The sequence below is a fragment of the Physella acuta genome, unplaced genomic scaffold (assembly GCF_028476545.2).
Source record: "Physella acuta isolate Inbredline_101_S28 unplaced genomic scaffold, ASM2847654v3 ptg000213l, whole genome shotgun sequence".
Taxonomy (NCBI): domain Eukaryota; kingdom Metazoa; phylum Mollusca; class Gastropoda; family Physidae; genus Physella; species Physella acuta.
This window is the reverse complement of record NW_026731732.1, coordinates 749,984-771,000: the sequence shown is the minus strand read 5'-3', so window position 1 is coordinate 771,000 and position 21,017 is coordinate 749,984. Positions and strand designations below refer to the sequence as shown.

Sequence of the window (21,017 nt, the reverse complement as noted above, 5' to 3'; positions counted from 1 at the left end):
GTATGTCAAAATCAATCTGTGATATAAAAATGAACCATAATTTACTTAGCAATAACTAAAACATTGAAAAAGTATGTAAAAGATTACTTTGCAGGGGTAAAAAATGTTAAAACAATAATCTCTGGACATGTTTACTATGTGCCTAGGATACTGAAACTAATAATAATAAAAAAAATAATTATAGGCAGATTACTTTAGCCACTTCTTCAGGTGTTTGTGAAGTGAGTTTTTTAAATAATGAATGTATACAAATGTACTTACTGTGACAGTGACTTTTGGCACATGCTTCATTTAAATTTTTTTTACTTCTTTTATTTTACTTTCTTGAGTACTGGTAAACTGCAACTAATGATTTACTGAATAAATGTAGGTACAGCTGTGGACTTTCATAATGTTTATTGATCCAATTTATTAAATGTTTTGACTTCAGGGTATTTAGAGTGCGCGTTAAAAGACCATAAACACTTACAAATATATTTAACATTTGGTCGTCAGCTGTTTACTAAACTGCATTTAGTCAGTATTAAAATTTAAAAAAAAATATTGCTACAGAAATAAGAATCATACAAAATTATTTTACTTTCTTAAAATTCAATATTTAGAAAGTGTAAAAATTCTCATCTGGTAACATTTTAAAGAATTTACTTACTGTGATTGTTTTTGTTATGAATGGCTATCGTATACAGTTTAGTTTCTTGGATTATCATTTTGAAAAGTTTATGCATATTCATGTGTACGGTACATATTTATATTTAGTACAGTAATTAAATCAGTATTTGTATTATATTGGCCTTAGTACCTCATGTTTTGTATTAATAAAGGACAGGTGAGATTTTAACCAATGAATGCTGATGGTTGAACTTTGACATGCAAAAGTAAGCAAAAAAAAAATTACTTGCACTAACAAAGCATTATCTTAGTCATGTTATCTTCGTTTCCATATCTTATATTTATACATACTATCCCCCATTTCAATTCAATCAATGCAGTGTAGCCTGCTATGTGCATTAGTTCAGCTGGGTAGTCAAAGATTGTGTGTGAAAAATCTTTTGTTTTTGTTATATCACCATAAATTCTATTCAATGCATGATTTACTCTACTAAATGTATAAAATAAAGCTTATTATGTAAGAAATATTTTTGTTTTGATAATTTTTGCCTCTACAAAAACAAGCAACAATAAACCATTGATTTTTTAAAAATGTTTTATTTCAAGAAATGCATCTTTAGGCACCAAACGCACATCTCTTTAAAATGAACCAATTGTATGCCAAAATGAATAACAATGTGTACTCTACTGTAACATGCAAGATATTAATTGTTCTTAAGGCATCATTCTCAATGCTCCATCCAATCTAATAACCTCACCATTCAGTAGAGGATTTTCAATTGCACTCTGAACCATATGTGCATACTCATCTGGATTACCAAGTCGGGCTGGAAATGGTATAGTACTTGCTAAAAATTTTCTAACCTTATCAGGTAGCATGGATAAGAGTGGTGTGTCAAACAGACCTGAAACAAACAAAAAAATCCCCGATAACTATCACATTACTGTTTTTATTAATATATTTAGTATCAGAGAAAGGGTTGTCCCTAAATGTCCTTGGGAGGGGGGAAAGGGGGGTTCTGAATTCAACAACAAACTTGCAATTTAAAAAGCAATGTTATAAATGGAATTTTAGCAGTTATTTCAGGTTTTCATGTACTTGATGAGCTAGCTGAGCAAATTTTTTTAGAAAGAAACAGGTTTAACAAAAAAAAAAACAACACAATCTGCAATGTTGACGCAGGCAGCAGAGTTCTAGCCATGCATAAAAAGAGTGCAGGAGTTAAACTAAACACAAATTTCAGGACATTTTTAAAATTACAAAATCTATATTTTTATGGCTACATTTATGCTTAGTGCAGACACTCATGTTAATCTGTTCCTTAGGCCGTGAACAATCTAGAAATCAGGGATGTGACCAGACCATGAATAAAATATATTTATTTCCGAGTCAAGACTGTTTTATTGCAATAAAAGATGTCTCTTGACATTATTGTACTTTTTAATATTTGAATATAGCAAATATCTTAAATAAAAGAAGATTATTAATACTTTAAAATAACAGTCCTTTCTAATTACAAATATTTCCCTTATAAACAATTTTTAAATTTATTTTTACAATTTAAGAAAAGAGGAAATCAATTTTTTTCAACATAAACCCTTAACTCCTAACCCTAAAAATTCTAGTGTCCCTGAGGTAATTGTACACCCAACAGACTCGTTAAAAATTGAAGACTACGAATATAACAACACAATTAATTTATTACATTAATAATTTACATCGAGTTGAATAGGGGTGAATGACAAAAGGCCAACATACAAAAGGCTGATATAAAAAAAGGTCGACTGGAGATAAGGTCAACAGACTATTAGACAAAAGGCAGACAAACAAAATATCCTAAAAACGCAGTGTATAAGGTATAAACAGGTAGTTGGCAACAGCACCATATTTCGGGGAGAAATGAAAGAAACCAAATGAAGTGCACCTGGGGGCACCATTTTTTTTTTAGATCAATCCAAATTTATAGAGCAGATTAAGCTTTGTGCACTTGGATTTGTAAATATTTTCTTTCATAAATTTTTATTGAAAATTTTTCGGCTTTATGGTCTGTCAGTTTTAATGTCGTCCTATTTTCCTGTCGGCTTTTTGTCCGTGTAATCCTTTTGTCAGGATCCCGTTGAATAGAACGTACTTTTTAAATATCACATTTTTATTTACGAGCAGTAGATCAGAGGTAAGGTGTCTAATACCGCTTTATCAGTACCTTGGGGCATAGAGATCTAAGACAAGTACAGAAAAGCTGTACCTTGGGTTCAAAGGGTTAAACTAATTTAAATGAAATGATCCAGCAGCACTCTTTTTTATCAATTAAATGATTATGTCTTAAATTCTTAAAGTAGGACATAGTATCAAAAATCTTTTTAAAAAGTCAGCCTGAAAGTTAATTTCATGTGGTGAAAAATGAAACAGATCTAGACCAGATTAGCTGAAATTAGAAGGGGTCTACTATTTATTTTAAATAGTGTTTAGGAATTATTGCTTTAAAAAACATTTGAGCCACATATAATTATAACCATCATGATAGTAGCTAAGCTACATTGCTATTTATGCTTTAAGCCTAATACAGGGGTCTCCAAACTTTTCTGCTCGAGGGCCGCATTAACTATCAAATTTCAGTTCGGGGGCCAGTTTCTTTCAGACATGTCTATGGGGTGGCAGAGACAGTGTATTGTGACATTTAATTTGGCTGAATAAGATGCTAAATTTACTTTAGGAAAATTAATCAATATTTTCTTATAAAGCACAAATTTTCAACTCTATTATACATACTTTTTTACGGTCATTAGGTACGCAGTTGTTTTTTTAATGTGATTCTAGTCTATTTAAAAAATGTGTAATATACGAGAAATTTTAGGGGAGATCACTCATTCTTTATTATGCTTAAAGTTGCATTATATTTTCTTCACAATCCAGAATGGATAAGTTTGGTAAATGTACCCATGATGCATGAAAAAAAATGAAACCAACAAAATGAAACTTACCTGGTGCAATAGTCACAACTCGTATCCCCTGAGAAGCTAAATCTCTAGCAATGGGTAATGTCATTCCAACAATGGCAGCTTTACTGGCTGAATAAGCAGCTTGACCCATCTGACCATCAAAAGCAGCCACACTTGCGGTGTTCACTATAACTCCACGCTGACCATCTTTATTTGGTTCATTTTCTCCAATCAATCCTACTGCCAATCTTATCACATTGAATGTTCCGCAAGTATTTACCTGAGTTAGCCAACAAGTATTTAAAATTAATAATGGCTAAAATATTTTTTAATAAACACTGGTATTGCCATTAAGTCTGACAAAGCTATAACGTTTTTAGTTTACTGATTTTTTAGGATTAAATCCACATAAGCTGCTAAAGTATAAAACCCCAAAACACAGTTCTTGCCTTTGACAAGATCAAAATTAAAAAAGAAAACTCCAAGGTTTATAATGTCCAAACAAACAGAAACATGACAAAATAACAACCCTTGTAAAATAAAACTATTTCATGCAATTATTTTAGAAATTAAATCTATTAAGGCTAAAATTACCATTAAAACTTTTTGAAAATCAGCCAACTCATGAGCCCTTTTCTTATTAAAATTGTAGGTCTTGAATGCAACTCCAATTCCTGCGCAGTTAACTGCTGTATCAAGCCTGCCAAATGTATTTTTTGCTAGTTCTATGGCTTTGGTGACATCTTGTTCTGATGTGACCTATATAAAAGACAAAACATATGTAAATTCAGATAATGACAGTGTCTAGAGCAGAGTATAATAGTTCTTTTTTGTATGGCCAATATACATTATCCTAAGGGGTGGGGGGATCTGCATACAGCCCAGTTGATTTTACCTCAATGTAGAGCCAAGTGGACGCAGGGACATGCCCCAAAAACCTGAGTCTGCTAACAGTGACTTTTAGGTGAGCTATCTAGCACTATTATAGACTATACCATGACACCCTCAATTTTGTAAATACAAAGTGGGAATTGAATTTAAAACTTGACAAACAGAATAATATAAAGATTTAAGGTTTATTTAAAAAAAGCTTACATCAGTTGGTGAAAAAATGCAGTTTTTTCCTAGAGATTTTGATACTTCTTCTCCCTTTGATGAAGGCAAGTCACACAACACCACCTTTGCTCCTTCTCTAATAAATCTCTCAACTGTGGCACGACCAAGACCAGATGCTCCACCAGTGACAAGGCCAACAATGTTCTATTTATTATTGATACAAAGAAATTGTTATGATGATAAAGTAACTTAAATGCAATTTTAAAAGAACTAGCTATTTCCCACCATGCGTACAATTTATAAGTAAAACTAGCGTACCTGTCCCTGCACGTTGCCGCGGGAATAGAAGAAAGTCCGACGATATGTTTTAGAAGGGTTTAATCTACATATTACACTACCGATTAGGTGCAGCGTACGCCCCCTGGCTCCTTAAAACTAACAGGCACCATCATGCCAAATAGCATCCTGTTATCAATGATGCAGATTGCGTCATTCACTAAAGTGACACAAATGGACAGGATTTGCTATATAACAGGTAAAAACATTATTTGATGTGTTTTAAACATCAATGTGACTGATGTAATATGTTAGCGTTACTATTCTTAGATGCTCGATCTCAATTTCTGATTGGATTATCTAAAAATAGATGCTAATTGCATCATTCACAAAGTGGCGAAACTGTTTGGATTTTTTTACGGACAAAAAGAAACATCCCAGTTAATAATCTAGCCTTGGTTAATTTCTTATTATTAAAATAAAACGTATTACATAGCCCTCAGCTGCCCATGTGAGCCTTTGGGGGCCGAAACAGACATTTTTATTTGCAGCCTAATCGCACCCTACCAGCAGGGCGCCAGAGGACACGTCTGATTCAATTTAGTGAGCGCTTGTAACGCCCCATCCTATCCATTGTCTATCATACTGTTTAGACCGAACGTAGTCACCATAGCGCTCACGGGAAAGACCAGGGCGCCAAATCGCATCCTGCAGGGGGGCCGCCCATGCAAAATTAAATTTCCCCGCCCACCCATCCCTATTCCCCCCTCCGACCCCAGAAACATTCTCGGGAGTATTCATCAACTCCCTAAAGTTTTATCGCACCGGGATAAATTGCGTCGACCCGCAATCGTCTTTTATTTTTATATACCGTACATAGAGAAAAATCGCACCCTCCCGTGGCGCCGCCCTTGCGAAATTAAAAATTAGTTTTTACAGAACCCTTCACTAGAGTTTTATAATGAACTCCCAAAAGTTTCATGCCTATCGGATGAACGGTGTCACTGCAATTCACTTTTATTATTTTTATATACCTATATAGAGGAAAATCGCACCCTCCCGTGGCGCCTCCCTTGCCTCTAGGCAGATTTTACATACCTATACCAATAGATTACTGATCTGTAAGTACTGCACTACTACAGTTAACTAAAGTACTTATACTAGCAAAGGACCCAAGTAAGGAAAGTCTCTAAGGCAAGGCAGTCTAATGTATTCGAGATGCCCATTAATTAAATATTTGAAAAATCATGAATGGTGTAGTTAAAATTAATGCGATTTTAACACTGTGAGTGTTTGGTTTTTTCAGACTTTAAAAAAGAGTGGATGTATAAGACCTTTTATTATTTTCGGTAATTAGGCCTGAACACAATTTTTAAAAAAAGCAAAAGCAATTTGGTTTTAACGTGGTAATGGCCAAACAAACAATGGCTAGCAAAAATTTTATAGTACAAAATGTAAACAGACATTCGAAAATTAAGAGCTGTGAATTAGGCCAAACAGTCAACATGATATTTCAAATTGAGTCCAAGAAAAAAAAATGTTCTCAAAAGATGGAACATTACTAAATTTGTGCTTAGTTTCGCGAATATGAATTATTTACAGCATCTTACAAAGCACTACAGCCTACTGGTGCTCTAATGCAGCCCTGTTTGGTTCGCCGGACCCCATGCTGATGGCCGTATTTCTAACACCCCCGATTTGACGCTGCATATTTGTCTGCAGGGATTTGGTGGCAAGCCTTTTTGACAGGGATAAGGTGTTGAGGCTGTTTTGCCAAACGTCTAAAACTAGCAGGCTTGCAACATTTATGATCATCCGTTTTGAGCAAGGTATACATATACAAATGGTTATTTATCGTTATTTTGATTGAACATAGCAAGTTCTCCATCAATGACCTAGGTATTTTCCCCCTTTCACCTCCTTTCATTTGACCTACATGTCATAAATTTCGGAGACGCTTGAGTTGACGTCACAAATCTTTACTCAATCCCGTAGCAAGTCATATGTGACATCATTTATGGACAGCCCCGTATCACTCTTTTGGGTGTTTGATATTGACTTGGGATATTGAAAACATGCACTTAAGGGGTGGAGAGGCTGATTTTTTTATGTTTTACGAGGGAAGTTGTTGGATAATACATTTTGTCTCTCTATATATAAAAATCATAAAAACATTTATTTTTGTCAAAATTATGGCTAGAGATCTTAGATAAACGCAGTGCAAAACGTAATATTTTACATGATGACTTTGGGACATTGACAACAAAAATATGATGGAGGTTGGGGTTTAATTAAGGTAAAGAGAAGTAAAAAAAAACCTTCATAATTTATGATAGAATCACTAATGGAGGTAAACGAGTTGACAAGAATCCTTCTGTCATATTGTTGACATGGATTAAAAATATGTTTTTTTTTTAGATTTTGCAGAAAATAATATAAATTAAAACTTAAGGGGATATGCGCTGTAAAAAAAAAATCACAAAATTTCTTGTTTTTCGTCATGATGGGTTTCTTGCACTTTTGGATACTTTGTCCATTTTTTTATTAAGAAAATAATAACTTTAAAGAGAAAATTTTTTTATGTGTTTAAATTACCATTTTATATGACCCTATTAATTAAAAAATAATTTTTCCCAATCTTGCAAGCTCTCTATGAAAAGTTTTATATCCGTCATCATATTGTATTTGGCATCATTGGAAAGCTGGATTTCTCATTTATTTGATTATCTTAATTTCCATCATCTCGGATACACCCAAAGCTTACAATCGGCTTGACAGTTTACACAGATATGGTATTTTCGTGACCTACTTTTCGTTACTTTTGGCTGTTTTTCTCAGTTTGCAGGTTTTTAACTCTAAAAAGCCTACTACTTTTTACTTTCTCGTATATACGAAGTATAGAGAAAGTCTTGTAATCGTGCAAAAAAAAAAAAATCGAGATTTTTGCAAATCTCGACGTTTTACATCTCACTGATACGGAAAAACATAATTTTGCAATCTTGTCCGTATGTCTGTGTGTCCGTGTGTAAACACGATAACTTGAGTACCGTTACAGCTAGGTTGATGAAATTTCATATACAAGTATTTTATCAAAATCGTAGATCCGTATCAACTTTTGAGCGATTTCGGATAACCGGAAGTGGTACTTTTTCTACTTTGAATTTTTCAAAAGCCTATAACTTGAGTACTATTTCAGATAGATAAATGAAATTTGATATGCAAGTAAAAGATCTAATTCTCTACCTTCTGTCAAATTTTGAGAATTTTTCGTTGACCGGAAGTACTTATTCACGCTACTTCCGATTTCTCAAAAAACTAATGTAAATTTTAAAAGTACTAATAATATTGCGCACTATTATGCGCTTTTTTTATTCGCGTTCACTTGGTGTGCAATTAATTTGTCTACGAGATTTTATTCTATTTTTAAAACTTTAAGTATTTAAAATGGATTAAAAATCATGTCTATAGCCCGAGTTCCCATCCCCTGTTATTTTATATAAGAATATTCGAGAAAGTTTAGGGGAGATCACTCCCGGTTTATTTTATTTGTTAAACAATGCCCACCATATTTTCAGTAATTGTTCTTCATGCAAAAATAAAACTTTTGTCACGAGGGAATTGTGATGGCTTTAATAGAAAAAAGTATTTGGTACTTAATATGTAAATTTTGAAACTTTTGAATACTACAAAGGGTACAATTTTTTAGACCTTGTAAAATTCTTACTAGTACCTATTAGTTGAACAAAAGTTATAATATATACTAAAATATAAGCAGTTTAAATTTGATTGCTATAGGTGCATAAATAAAAAAGCTGTAGCATTTTTAAAAGCACCGAAAAATTCAAAATGGCTGAGGTTTTTTTGGGTTTCCATGACAACCAAAATTATTTGGACTTTTTTTTGCTGTTTGATACTTACTTTCATGTGCCAAACATAATAAACATATTCTAAAGGCTTTAGATTTAAATTGTAAAAAATAGAAGAAAAAAAAGCGCATATCCCTGCCTAAAAATAATTCAGAAATTTTATATTTTTAGAATCAATGTTATAAAAGTTGCAAAACCAGAGAACTGGAAAATAATTTGTTGAGTTTAAGGCTACATTTCTATTTATTTTCATCAAGCCTAAGTTATAATCCGACGTTTCACTTTCGTAAGACAAACATTGATTGGCTATACAGGAACTCCGTGATTGATATTTATGTGTTTACAAAACTTTGCAGAACAAGTTTTTAAATAGCAATGCGAATTTAAACCACATGACCTAGTTTTCCTTAATTTTTCCGCTTACAATGTGTTCAATAAAATGTCTAACCAAACAGACATGATTTTATAACCATATTAATTTTAACTACGCCGAGTAAGCCGTGTATGATTTTAAAATATTGAATGGATCTCTCGAATACCTTTAGGACTTTACTCGGTTGCTTCCATTAATTAAGAAAAACCTGAAATGAAAATAGATCTAGTAAATAGGCCTAGGGAACATCCAAACAATAAGTGAAAAAACTCAAACTGTAGAGTAGACTGGTCCTATACTTATACAAAAAGTTGATTTTATACAAAATACATGAATACAAGTTGCATCTCACAATATTTCTAAAAAAATTGATGATGTTGTTAGTAAATTCAGTTTTTAAAGGGCAGAATATTTAAATACATTTTCATACTAGATCTATTAAAATTCATACGAATAGAAATGAAAGGGAAGCTACTCTTAATAATATTTTCTTAAGAACATACATCGGACATCGGAAACCAAGGCACTTCAATAAGGTACTAAGGCACTAAGGACGACTAAGGTTTTCCTACCCGAATTAATTATTATCTAAATATCACAATATCTATCTTAAGACATCCGAAAGAAAGTTAATACTTTTAAGGATCCAATCGTCGACATATTTATTGTGAAAATATAGATCTAGATCTAGTCGATATCTATTCTAGACTCTAGACCTAGATCTAGGAATCAAGGAACTCGGCGTTTTCTTTAGCTTGAAAATGTGATAAATGTGTAGGGCCTAGCTTTTGACCTTCGCTCTGGTTCAGGGTTCACAATCAATCACCGGAAGTAAATATTGGCAAATTTAATATTTTGAGCTTTAACTTATTAATTATTAATATTTTGAAAAAAAAAGAACAAAAACTACACTAGAATCTAGAAAATCTAGACTTAACTTAATATAGTGAGTATAAATCTAGATCTAATCTAGATTAGATCTAGTGTCACTACTCAGTCACTATTCTAGTACCAGAATCTAGATCGGTAATCTATCGTTTTAGGTACGTAAAATCGCCCGCGACTAGTAATGTGAAAAACAGTTGACGCCTTAAATTTTAATAATTATTTCACAATTTGAGGAGGAATTATGTTTTGAAAAATACTAAAATGTTTCCTTGTTTCATATATGTACCTATTTTTAAACAATTGAATTAAACCTTTTCAGTAATAAATGAAGACTAGCGATGTTTCCAACAGATACAACCATGCCCATTTGGCATTTAGTACATTTACCATCTTGTTTAAGTAATTTTTTATTTTTTTTTGCGCAAGATTCAGGGGAAGCCACTCTAACTTACAGGCGACCGATTTTTATATATAGCAAATCCTGCTCGCAAACACTGCTGTTTAAACTTAAAGTTAATTTCTTGCCTATACTGATATATTTAGCCATTGATTTAGGTTTATTATTCATTTGACATTTATCTATAATGTTTGACACAAATATATCACAATATTCAATATAGATCTATATCTACTTCTATTAAAGCCTTGACAATGAGGTAACTTTTTCATACATTTCTAGCCGCGATAGATTACTTCTAGGGCTAGGCTCTAGATCTACTACCACTAGACTCACTCTAGATCGAACTTAAACATTAAATAAATAGTAAATACTAGATCTAGATCTAAAAATACTTAGGTCCCTATTCCTTAACTCTAAAACTAGATTTAGATATAGAATCTAGATCTCGAGTCTAGATCTAGAATAAATAGAATCTTTCAATCTATCAACTAGATCTAAGATCTAGATCTAGCTCACACTGAAGGTGGAGATTATATTTTTACATATAATATAAATAAATTAAATATAGGTAATCTATCACACTACTAAAATCGCCGTGACTAGTAATGTGAAAAACAGGTGACTCCTTAAATTTTAATAATTATTTCACATTATGATGAGGATTTATGTTTTGAAAAATACAAAAATGTGTCCTTGTTTCATTTATGTAACTGTTTTTAAACAATTGAACTAAAACTTTTCAGTAATAAATGAAGACTAGCGATGTTTTCATCAGATGCAACCATGCTCATTTACTAAATTACTATGGTAGCCATCTTGTTTAAGTTTTATTTTGTTAAACTTATAACGGGAGATTCAGGGGAAGCTACTCTATTTTACAAATGGCTGTTTATATAATATATAGCAAATCTTTCTAGCAAACACTGCTGTTTAAAGTTAATTTCTAACCTATATTGATATATTTAGCCATTGATTTTGGTTTATTATTCAGTTATCTATAATATTTGACACAAATATTTCACAATATAGTATATACTTCTATTAAAGCCTTGACAATGAGGTAACTTTTTGGTACATTACTAGCCGCTGCCGATTTTACGAACCTAAAGCGATAGATTACCATATATATTCTAGATATAGGTATTACTATTAACTGTCTGTGTCTATTATTGTAGTAATTGGTATGTTTGTATGGTATCTTTAGATTGCAGAATGAGCTGCTTCAATGGACAGATGTCAGAGTACAAAAATATAGCTATTGATAGATTTGATGGTAAAAACCTTAAATGCACAGCATTTTTTCTGTCACACTGTCATAAAGGTAAATTCAATTTACTTTGTGGGATTTTAGATATCTTATATAAAATTGATTGATAGTTTCATTTATTAGTCCACTAAACACTAGTGATTGAACTTTATGTCAAACAAAGTACTAACATTTTGAAACAAACACAAATTTGTGTCCTGCATGTAAATAGTGAAATTAAGAGGACATTACTTGTGTTAAGTAAATACACCTCTAGATTCTACTTTTGATATTTAGGCCTAATAATAAACACGAGCTGACCCGCGACGTGGCATACGCCGCTATTTAGTTGTTTTATTTCCTATTTTTCATACTATGTGAATTGGACACTACCAATGCAGTGACTGAAAATATTTTGCTTTAAAACTATAGTGAAGGACAATTATCCACACCCTCACTCCCCCCCCCCCCCCCCCCCCCCCCCCCGGTCTCAGTGAAAGTAGCTGTCTGTGACGACATTTTACAGATGAAAATGAAAGGAGCAAGCAGAACATGTTATTACCTCCCCTTAATTTCAAATAGTTTAAAAACTAAATTATCTGCCCCTAATAGCCGTCACTACGATTGTAAACAGCTCACCAGACTGGTGGGGGTGGAAGAGATATGGTCTGTTGAGCTTACATCTTGGTGGTGTCTCACATGGTCCCCACATAGGGAGTTATATATATATATATAGATTATCGAAACTACTAAAGCTGTATATCAGTTATTAGGTACACAATACATGTTATTGAAATAGTAAATAGTTTTAGTTTTGCAAGATCTACTAAATTTTTGTGGATGTCCACAATGGGGTTGGGGGGGGGGGGTGCACGAAAGCGGACAAGGGGAGTAATATTTAATTTTTGTGGATGTTATAAATGGATGACCCTTAAGGGTTTATTTACTGACAAGAAACGGACTAACATAAGCAAGCACAATCACTTTGCTGACAGATTGCTTGCATGTCTCTGTTAACGTGTTTTTCATTTTTTCATTTTTACATTCAAAAGTGTGTAAGGGGCTAGCAGCATGGTCTGGCTGGTAAAGCTCATGTTTGCTAAACTCAAAAATCCTGAGTTCGAACCCCAGGGCAGATTAGGCTTGATAGCTGGGGACAGCAGCCCATATAGGAGAGAAAACTCTAAAAGCAATATAATTTGTTATTAGTTAGACAATGGCTATCAATGGAAGCAAATCCAGATAGAAAAGCTGGTTGGAATCTCGTCCGAAATTATACTGTAGAATGAAAAAATAAAAGAAAAGTGTGGAAATCTCATCCAAAATTATACTTTAGAATGAATAAATAAAAGTTTGTAAATCTCATCCAAAATTATACTTTAAAATGAAGAAATGAAAGTTTGGAAATCTCATCCAAAATTATACTTTACAATGAAGAAATGAAAGTTTGGAAATCTCATCCAAAATTATACTTTACAATGAAGAAATAAAAGTTTGGAAATTTCATCCAAAATTATACTTTAGAATGAAGAAAGAAAAGTTTGGAAATCTCATCCAAAATTTTACTTAAGAATGAAAAAATGAAAGAATAGTGTGTTTCAATTTTTGGTATTTATTTTTCAGATCATATGGTTGGCTTAAATAGTATTTGGTTGATAGAACGAATGAAGTTAAGGTAAATAATTTTTCTAATTTTCTATGTTGGTTAAATTTTCAGTATACTTGCTAGTCATTATTTTTGTTTAAAATATAACATCCTGTCACACCCACTCTCTGTCAGTTAAAAAATGGCACACACCAGCATCACAATGAAACTCTACAGGACTTTGGAATGCCTAACAAAATTTTAAAAGATTAATAATACATATGATAGTAAACTAGACAAAAAGTAAAATAAAAGTACAGAGTGAGTACAGAGGTGTGGACCAAAATTTTTTAACTCATACAAAATATATTTTTGTTGTAAAGGCGCTGGAAGTTCGCATTCAACAATAAGGGACTAGAACTCATTTATAAATAGCTGCCTATAGCAAATATTATTTATAAAAGTACTAACACAGCAGTATTGAAAAGGACTGGATATATCTCATTGGAGTAGGAAATTTTGAAAATTGGTGAAGATGGACAGACCATTGATTTAGGAAACCTGCAATTAGTATTACCAGACAAGACATTTCATGGAATCCACAAGGATGAAAATAAAGGACCCAAAAAACAGCTGGCACAGAGAAATTGTAAAAGACATGAAAATTATTGGGAAGAAACTTAGAAAAAGCACAGAAGAGCATGAAGAATATAGAGTGAACAACCAACGAATACAATATCTTGCATGGTTAGGTAAGGTTAGCCAGTTGCCCTTGTGGAAGATAGGCCACTGACAAGAGCTTTCCAGGCATCTCTGCCCTGGGCTAGTCTCTTCAACTGTCCTCAGGTGTATCCAATCTTCTTGGTGTCTTCTTCCAGATCACATCTCCAGGTCTTCCTTGATCAGCCACTTTTGCCCTGTGGATCGCAGGTGAAGGCCTGTCTTGTTACACCTGGCAGTGGTTTGTCAGAAGTACCTCATTTCTGATGTTGTTAGGCCAGTGGATTGAAAGAATCTTTCTCGGTATAAATGATTGTATTTTCTTCTTCTTTGTGGCCGTTATTCTCCATGTCTCAGCTCCATAGAGTAAAATAGGTTTTACTAATTTGTTGAAGACCCAGATTTTTCTTCCCAGAGTTAAATCTCCAGAACCCCAAACATTTTTTAGTTGACTGAAAGCAGTTCTTGCCTTGTCCGTCCTCTATCCTTATTTTTATGTCTGTTTCTGTCCCACCCTGCTTATCAACAATTCTTATAAGATAGGTGAATCTATCCACTTCTTTTAGGGTCTGCTAATGTTAAATGGGAGCTGCTTGATCCATTGACTTGGACAACTTTACTTTTGCTTCTGTGGATGTTCAGGCCTAGGCATGTAGAAAAATAGAGGTGGAGTTGGTGTATGACCTGAAAGAGAAATGATGAAAATGCAGTCCTATGATTGGATGAATAGATGAATGGAGACCTGCAACAGCCTGGACGGAAGAAGAAAGCAGAAGAGAAATATGAATGTAAGAAAGTAGCAAGCCAAGGGAATGATGGGTGGATTCTATTATGTTGGCTAGCACATTCATACTACTTTTGATACTTTGATCATGCACATTTTTACAGTTTTGTAATTAAATGCTTGAAAAATTTATAGAGATTCATTCTTTTTTTCAAATTGTAGGAACGATATTAAATTATATTGTTCGGAAATTACTTGCATGTTACTATTGGCAGAGTCGGAATACAAGGGATTAAAAGATTTTATTGTAAGTAACATTATTCTTTATGTTAAGCAAAATAAAAGCACATCTTTATGAATAAAAATACTAATCTTTCTTTGATGACATATAGCTTCCCCAGAATCAGACTGCTCTAAGTTCACTTATGTTTTATCATCAAATTAAAATTCACCAAAGGACTATTACAAAAAAATTGTTGCCACATCTCTTACAATTATTACACTACAGTCACATGTCACCAAAGTTAATATAAATTTTTAAAAGAAAACAAAAACTTTAAAGTGTATGTAATAACTTTAAAAAGATAGATAGTATATATATATAGACACATCTCTCATAATGTTGACACATCTCTCATAATGTTGACACATCTCTCATAATGTTGACACATCTCTCATAATGTTGACACATCTCTCATAATGTTGACACATCTCTCTTGTATCACTACTGTATTTTACAGCACATATTGGAAGTTGGAGTGAAGCATCAAATCAAAATTCCAGGAAGATCAGGTGACAAGGTAAGATTAAAATTACAACTTTAAAAGAAGTGTAGTGAATGAGAAACTGAATGCTAAATTTATTGTTATGAAAAAGGGATTCATTCTGAGCATATTAGTGAAAAAGGGAATGGATAACTAAATTTATGATAGTCCAAGAGGGTTATATTTATATAGCAAAAAGATCGATAAAAATCAAATACATAATGTATGTAAGGAGGGAAATAAACCTTAGTAGCTTTTAATAGCATTAAGTTTGTTCTTACTTGTTTTTTTTTTAAAAACAGGAGCAGTCCACAAGAGGGCTTTTGAAGTGAAATTTCTTATTTATTTATTTACTGTTGATTATATACTACGCTGGTGCTATACATACTAATATCACATCTGTTGCTATTACAAAAAATGCCTAAAATATTAATAAAGGCACAATTTATTAAATCATCTTTATCTACTAAAAGAGAATAAATGAAACATTTTTTTTAAAGTTGAAGCATTGTGTTCAACTTAATGAATTGTGATCTCAGCATTATTAGCATCAGTTTCTCCTGATATACTGTATTTATTATGTATAAGTCACTTGGTGACTGCTAGTAAATAATATGTTAGAATCTTATCAGTTAGAGATGTCTACATAAATGTATCTCATCTCTGTGTAATAAGTTAGTAATAACAAACAATTTTATGAAAAGAATCAGCAATTTACTAGTCTATTAGACATTAATAAATACAGTATTTTATATTTGTTTTTAGCATGCTTTCATCAATTACATTTTTATGCAGTTTAAATTTAATATTACTTAGTCACAGCAGGTGTGATTTTGATTATTAATTGACCATTAAAATTATACCATTTGTTTATGTGCATGTTGCTAAGAAAGCATTCCACATTCCTTCAAGCAAAAAATGAATTAAATCATTGTTTGATTATGTGCATGTTGCTAAGAAAGCATTCCACATACCTTCAAGCAAAAAATGAATTAAATGTATGTTTTGTTCTTTAAAAGATTGTAACTATTTGAATTGTACTCTCAGGACGAAGAACACAATGTGGATGTGACACTTATATCTGCTGGGCATTGTCCTGGGTCTGTTATGTAAGATGCCGCTTGCAATTTAGAATTTGTAATAATTATTGATTATTAAAAACAATGTCATTATGACTTTATGTTGTCATACACTAGTTATTAGTTTTAGCTTGACACAAAATGGTAGGAAATCTTGGAAATGCTTGGAAATTTTCTTTTTACTCTACAGTTAAAATAAAGATTTGTAGATTTGCACCAATATTGTGCAATTTTTTAGTTTAATAGGTCTAAACACTATGTATCTATGGATATGAATAATTTAGCTTAAAGTTAATGCTTGGCTTTTCTTAAAATATTAAGCACACTTTTTGTGAAAACCAGATACCAATGTTTACAAATTTGTTTTAGGTTTTTATTTGAAGGCAATGAAGGAACATCTCTTTATACTGGTGATTTTCGCTGGGAAATTGGCCAGGCAGCAAAAATGGATTCCTTTAAATGTGGAAATAAGTAAAGCTAATTTCATTTTTCTTTTCAAAATCAAACGTTATTTTTAAATATTTTTAAAGAGTATGCTTTTTTAAAATTATTAATAGTTTTCATTTATAAATATTCTAGCATTAGATAACACATTCGGTTTGTTCAACTATTACTGATTTCAATATATATACAGCATCAAAGAAATTAATACAGTCTATGTGGATACTACATTTTGTGTTCCTGAAGCATATCACATTCCAAGTCGGAGTGAATGTTTGGAAGCAACTGTGAAGTTAGCATCTGATTGGCTACAACATTCACACCTTCATGTTGTTAACATTTCTTGTCCAGCCAAATATGGTCATGAATATTTATTAATGGAACTTGCTCAGAGAATAGATACTAAGGTTGGTCCTCTGCATCGTTGATTACGTTTTAAAGCTTTCAAAGTTGAGTGTTTATGTGGGAAGGTGAAAACTTATTTGCTTATCTTTATAATACAGATCCATGTTTCAAAATGGAAGCTTAGTATATATGACCAAATTCCTGAACTAAAAGGCTTTTTTTCATCTGATCCAACTGTGACAAGAATACATGCCTGTTCTTCTAAGGTACTGGTTTTTAGAAATTCTCGAAAATGTGAAATTATAATTTGTTCAAGTACATTAGATAATTTATACTAATTGGTGGTCTGTAAATTTTAAAGTGCTATTCTGTGGGGTCTTCACAAGCGCTATTCTGTGGGGTCCTCACAAGTGCTATTCTGTGGGGCCCTCACAAGCGCTATTCTGTGGGGTCCTCACAAGCGCTATTCTGTGGGGCCCTCACAAGTGCTATTCTGTGGGGCCCTCACAAGCGCTATTCTGTGGGGCCCTCACTAGAGCTATTCTGTGGGGCCCTCACAAGTGCTATCCTGGACATTTAGCCTGTCCATTTCAAAATGAAATATTAGTGTACTACATCTGAGATTTTAAAATGCCTAGATACATTTTGTTTGTTGTACAACAAAATAGATAAGCCATAATCATATTGTTTTTTATTATTTAAAAAAAAAAAATAGAGTGGTTTTCCATCATCTACCTCACTTCCATGCCATCACTTACCATCAGATGGTGGGAAATTTAAAGTGTTGAATATCCGGCCATCAACAATGTGGTTTACAAGTCATAATACAAAGTCTAGAACAGAGGATCTCATAGTAACTCCGGCATCTAGTCGTGGCTTGCACCGTGTTTGTTACTCCATGCATTCATCTTATAGGTAATCAACATGCATTGAAAAGTAGTGTTCATTTAGTTTTAGCTTACATTGTACTATTTCACCAGCATATCTTGCAATTAGTCTTAGAAAAATTCATCAAAAGTAAAATAATAAAACATTCATGTCAAACAATAAGCAATTTATTTTACATTTTGTGCCTTAATTACATCTATTGCATTTTAAATGTTACTGTTATTGATTTAAAACAAAACATGAGGCTAGCATCAACGAAATTTTATACTGCATCAGTTTTGGGTAAAATGTTTCAGTGAAATTCGAGATTTGGTAAGCTATTTACTACCAAAGTGTGCTGTGCCTAATGTGTTACCAATGTCTGAAACAAGTTTTCATTCCGTAAGTTTTATTTCTGTTCATTTGTACTTTATCATTTTCTGAATGTAAAGAAAGCTAAAAATGGGTAACTATTAAGATCAGAGAGAAAGCAATGAGCTCAAAGGGTTTAAGGCTCTCATAGCTGACGTAAATCCCAGCCAGACAAACAAGTGACCAAATAAAGTTTTTAAAAATGCAATACCCTAAGTAGATAAGTAAGGTACCCTTTCAAACCTGACAGTCCATCTGGTATTGTTAGTCAGGTACCCATCAGAGCTTGGTAGACTTAGGAAAGTTGTAATGACAAAAGCTCATGATTCAAACTTATATATTTTAAAAATATTTATTTGGACCTTAAGATCAACATAACGTTTAGCACATTTAGTGTGAGAAAAGTAGTAAATAGTAAATTGAATCTATTTTAAAATTTTACTCAAATGATGAAAACTTCATTCAATAAGAATAATGTTTTGTTTAAAGTATAATTTTCCACCATTTTCATTTAATTTTACTTAATTAAACATGGATAAAATCAAATATAAGTATCTTAGTAAATGTTTAAAAAAAATATTTTACAACCTGCTCCATAGTGTGTTTTAACAGCATCTACACAAGTATGTTATTCTAAAATTTCATAAATATTTTAAATTTTTTTACCTCAAGGTACAAGCCAGATTAACAAGCTTCTTGGACTACCAGAATAAATGGAGAGTGAAGTCAGAGACTGCAGACTATAACAAGCCATTAGGCACTCTCAGAAAGCTTCCACTAAATCGTGTTAACAGTGCAAAAGAAAACTGTAAGTCATTAATTTGTTGCAAGTATTATAATTTATAACAACAAAAATAGTCTTAAAAAAAATTATTCATAACTTCTATAATCATAAATATGGATAAATACTTTTTTTTTATTTTCACAGTAAATTCTGATGAATTGGTATTTAGTAGCCCAGAGAAAGAAGCTCAGACAAATAATAAAAGTCGACTAAATACTCCAGTTGTGTTAGAGGAATCATTGGGAAATACTGTTTCATGTGCTAAAGAAACAGGAAATGACCAAGAACTGTGTAGTGATGATTTGATAGACAATACTTCCATTGGAAGTGAAGGAGAAAATTCTATGTTATGTTACATCAGTGGTGATTCTGAGGATGAAATCAAATATGAATCAGATGATGAGAACTTGAACATGTCTACAACACAGTACAATACAGAAGCAAGTTCTGTAAAGCTTCAAGGTTTGGAAACAGATTCTCATATTACTATGACAAGTACCAATAAAAAAGGAGTAGTGGGTACCCATTGTAGATCTTTTTCAACAGTTCCACAGCAAACTGAGTTTGAATTAAATAATAAATCTCCTAAAGATTGTGTACACAGTGCGCTGATAATTTCAGATAAAAATGATTGTGATGCAGATGAAGAAAATGAGGAAGATTTTATTCCAAATTCTCAAGATTCTATAAAAAACAATTCTTGGTTATTTGGCAAATCAAAAGCTGTTGTAAAAAATATTAGGTTCATTAAGGATAATGAAAATATTCAAGATGCAGAAACTAACTCTGAATGCAGTGAACATGTTTCAGCTAAAAGTACACCTTGTAATGAGGAAGTTATCATCATTTCTTCACTTTCTTCAAATGAAGATTCTGATAGCCATGACTCTCCAATACTTTGGAGAGCAACTATAAAAAGTCCTAATGATATTACAGAGGCAAAAAAATCAAACATTAACATAGATAGGCCAGATGAATCAAGTTTTTACGTTAGTAGTAAAATCAGTAATCAACAATTTAAAAAAAGGAAGATATCAGATGAATTGTTTGTGAGTTCTTCTGCAACTAATGATACATCAAACATGAAATAGCCAAGACACTTGTACAATATTTAATCCACTAGAATAAGGTATTACTGCTGCTATACTTAATATGCAATGTCAAATTCTGTGATAGTAGATTTTTATGATAATAATTATAAATAGTGGTCATAGTGAAGAATTATTTTTTTAAAAAATTATTTGAATTAAAACATTTAGATGAAGTGAACAAAATTATTTATGTATACTTATACACTAAACAGCAACAGCTTAAAAAATAATTGTGGTCCTAGTTAGATATTTATACAGAATAGCACAATCTATTCATTTTATAATTTTATAAAAATAGCTAGCAAATTTCTGTCAACCATTTATTTTACATTTCGTTTATTATTTTATGACCATGTATTTTCAAATGCATTTGTTAGTATAAATATGTTATTATAATAAAAGATTAATAGATGTATGATTTCATTATAATTTTTATCAAATCTGTGTCTTTAAATGTGTAAGCAATTCTCTATAAGATTAGCAGGGATTTGTCAAATTAATCAACAGTTGTTACACATCTGAAAATAATCTAAATCCTCAAGATGTACTGTCAAGTGAGTTGTAGAGTTCACCTATTTTGTGAACTTGGCA

The 21,017-nt window shown here is 32.1% G+C and overlaps 2 protein-coding genes across 4 annotated transcripts; one reads left to right on the top strand and one right to left on the bottom strand.

Annotated features, from left to right (window-relative positions):
* Positions 1 to 1,186: 1,186 nt before the first annotated feature.
* LOC131937572 (3-hydroxyacyl-CoA dehydrogenase type-2) lies at positions 1,187 to 9,923 on the bottom strand. The gene is made up of 5 exons (XM_059295108.1): positions 9,757 to 9,923; positions 4,645 to 4,809; positions 4,144 to 4,308; positions 3,592 to 3,829; positions 1,187 to 1,514 (listed from the first exon to the last, which is right to left on the bottom strand). The coding sequence occupies exons 1-5, from the start codon at positions 9,778 to 9,780 to the stop codon at positions 1,324 to 1,326; spliced, it is 783 nt and encodes a 260-aa protein (XP_059151091.1). The 5' UTR covers positions 9,781 to 9,923; the 3' UTR covers positions 1,187 to 1,323.
* On the top strand, positions 9,837 to 20,785 carry LOC131937571 (protein artemis). 3 transcript variants are annotated; one of them, XM_059295106.1, is made up of 13 exons: positions 9,837 to 9,951; positions 11,613 to 11,729; positions 13,278 to 13,329; positions 14,906 to 14,990; positions 15,424 to 15,483; positions 16,495 to 16,556; positions 16,896 to 16,997; positions 17,161 to 17,374; positions 17,471 to 17,578; positions 18,028 to 18,227; positions 18,497 to 18,581; positions 19,224 to 19,359; positions 19,480 to 20,785. In XM_059295106.1, exons 2-13 carry the CDS (start codon positions 11,621 to 11,623, stop codon positions 20,424 to 20,426), a joined length of 2,160 nt encoding a protein of 719 aa, XP_059151089.1. In that variant the 5' UTR covers positions 9,837 to 9,951; positions 11,613 to 11,620; the 3' UTR covers positions 20,427 to 20,785. The 3 variants fall into 3 exon arrangements, with proteins under 3 accessions (XP_059151089.1, XP_059151088.1, XP_059151090.1); XM_059295105.1 differs by lacking the exon at positions 9,837 to 9,951 and adding an exon at positions 9,952 to 10,066; XM_059295107.1 differs by lacking the exon at positions 9,837 to 9,951 and adding an exon at positions 14,526 to 14,747 and having other exon boundaries at positions 11,646 to 11,729.
* The last annotated feature ends 232 nt before the right edge of the window (positions 20,786 to 21,017 follow it).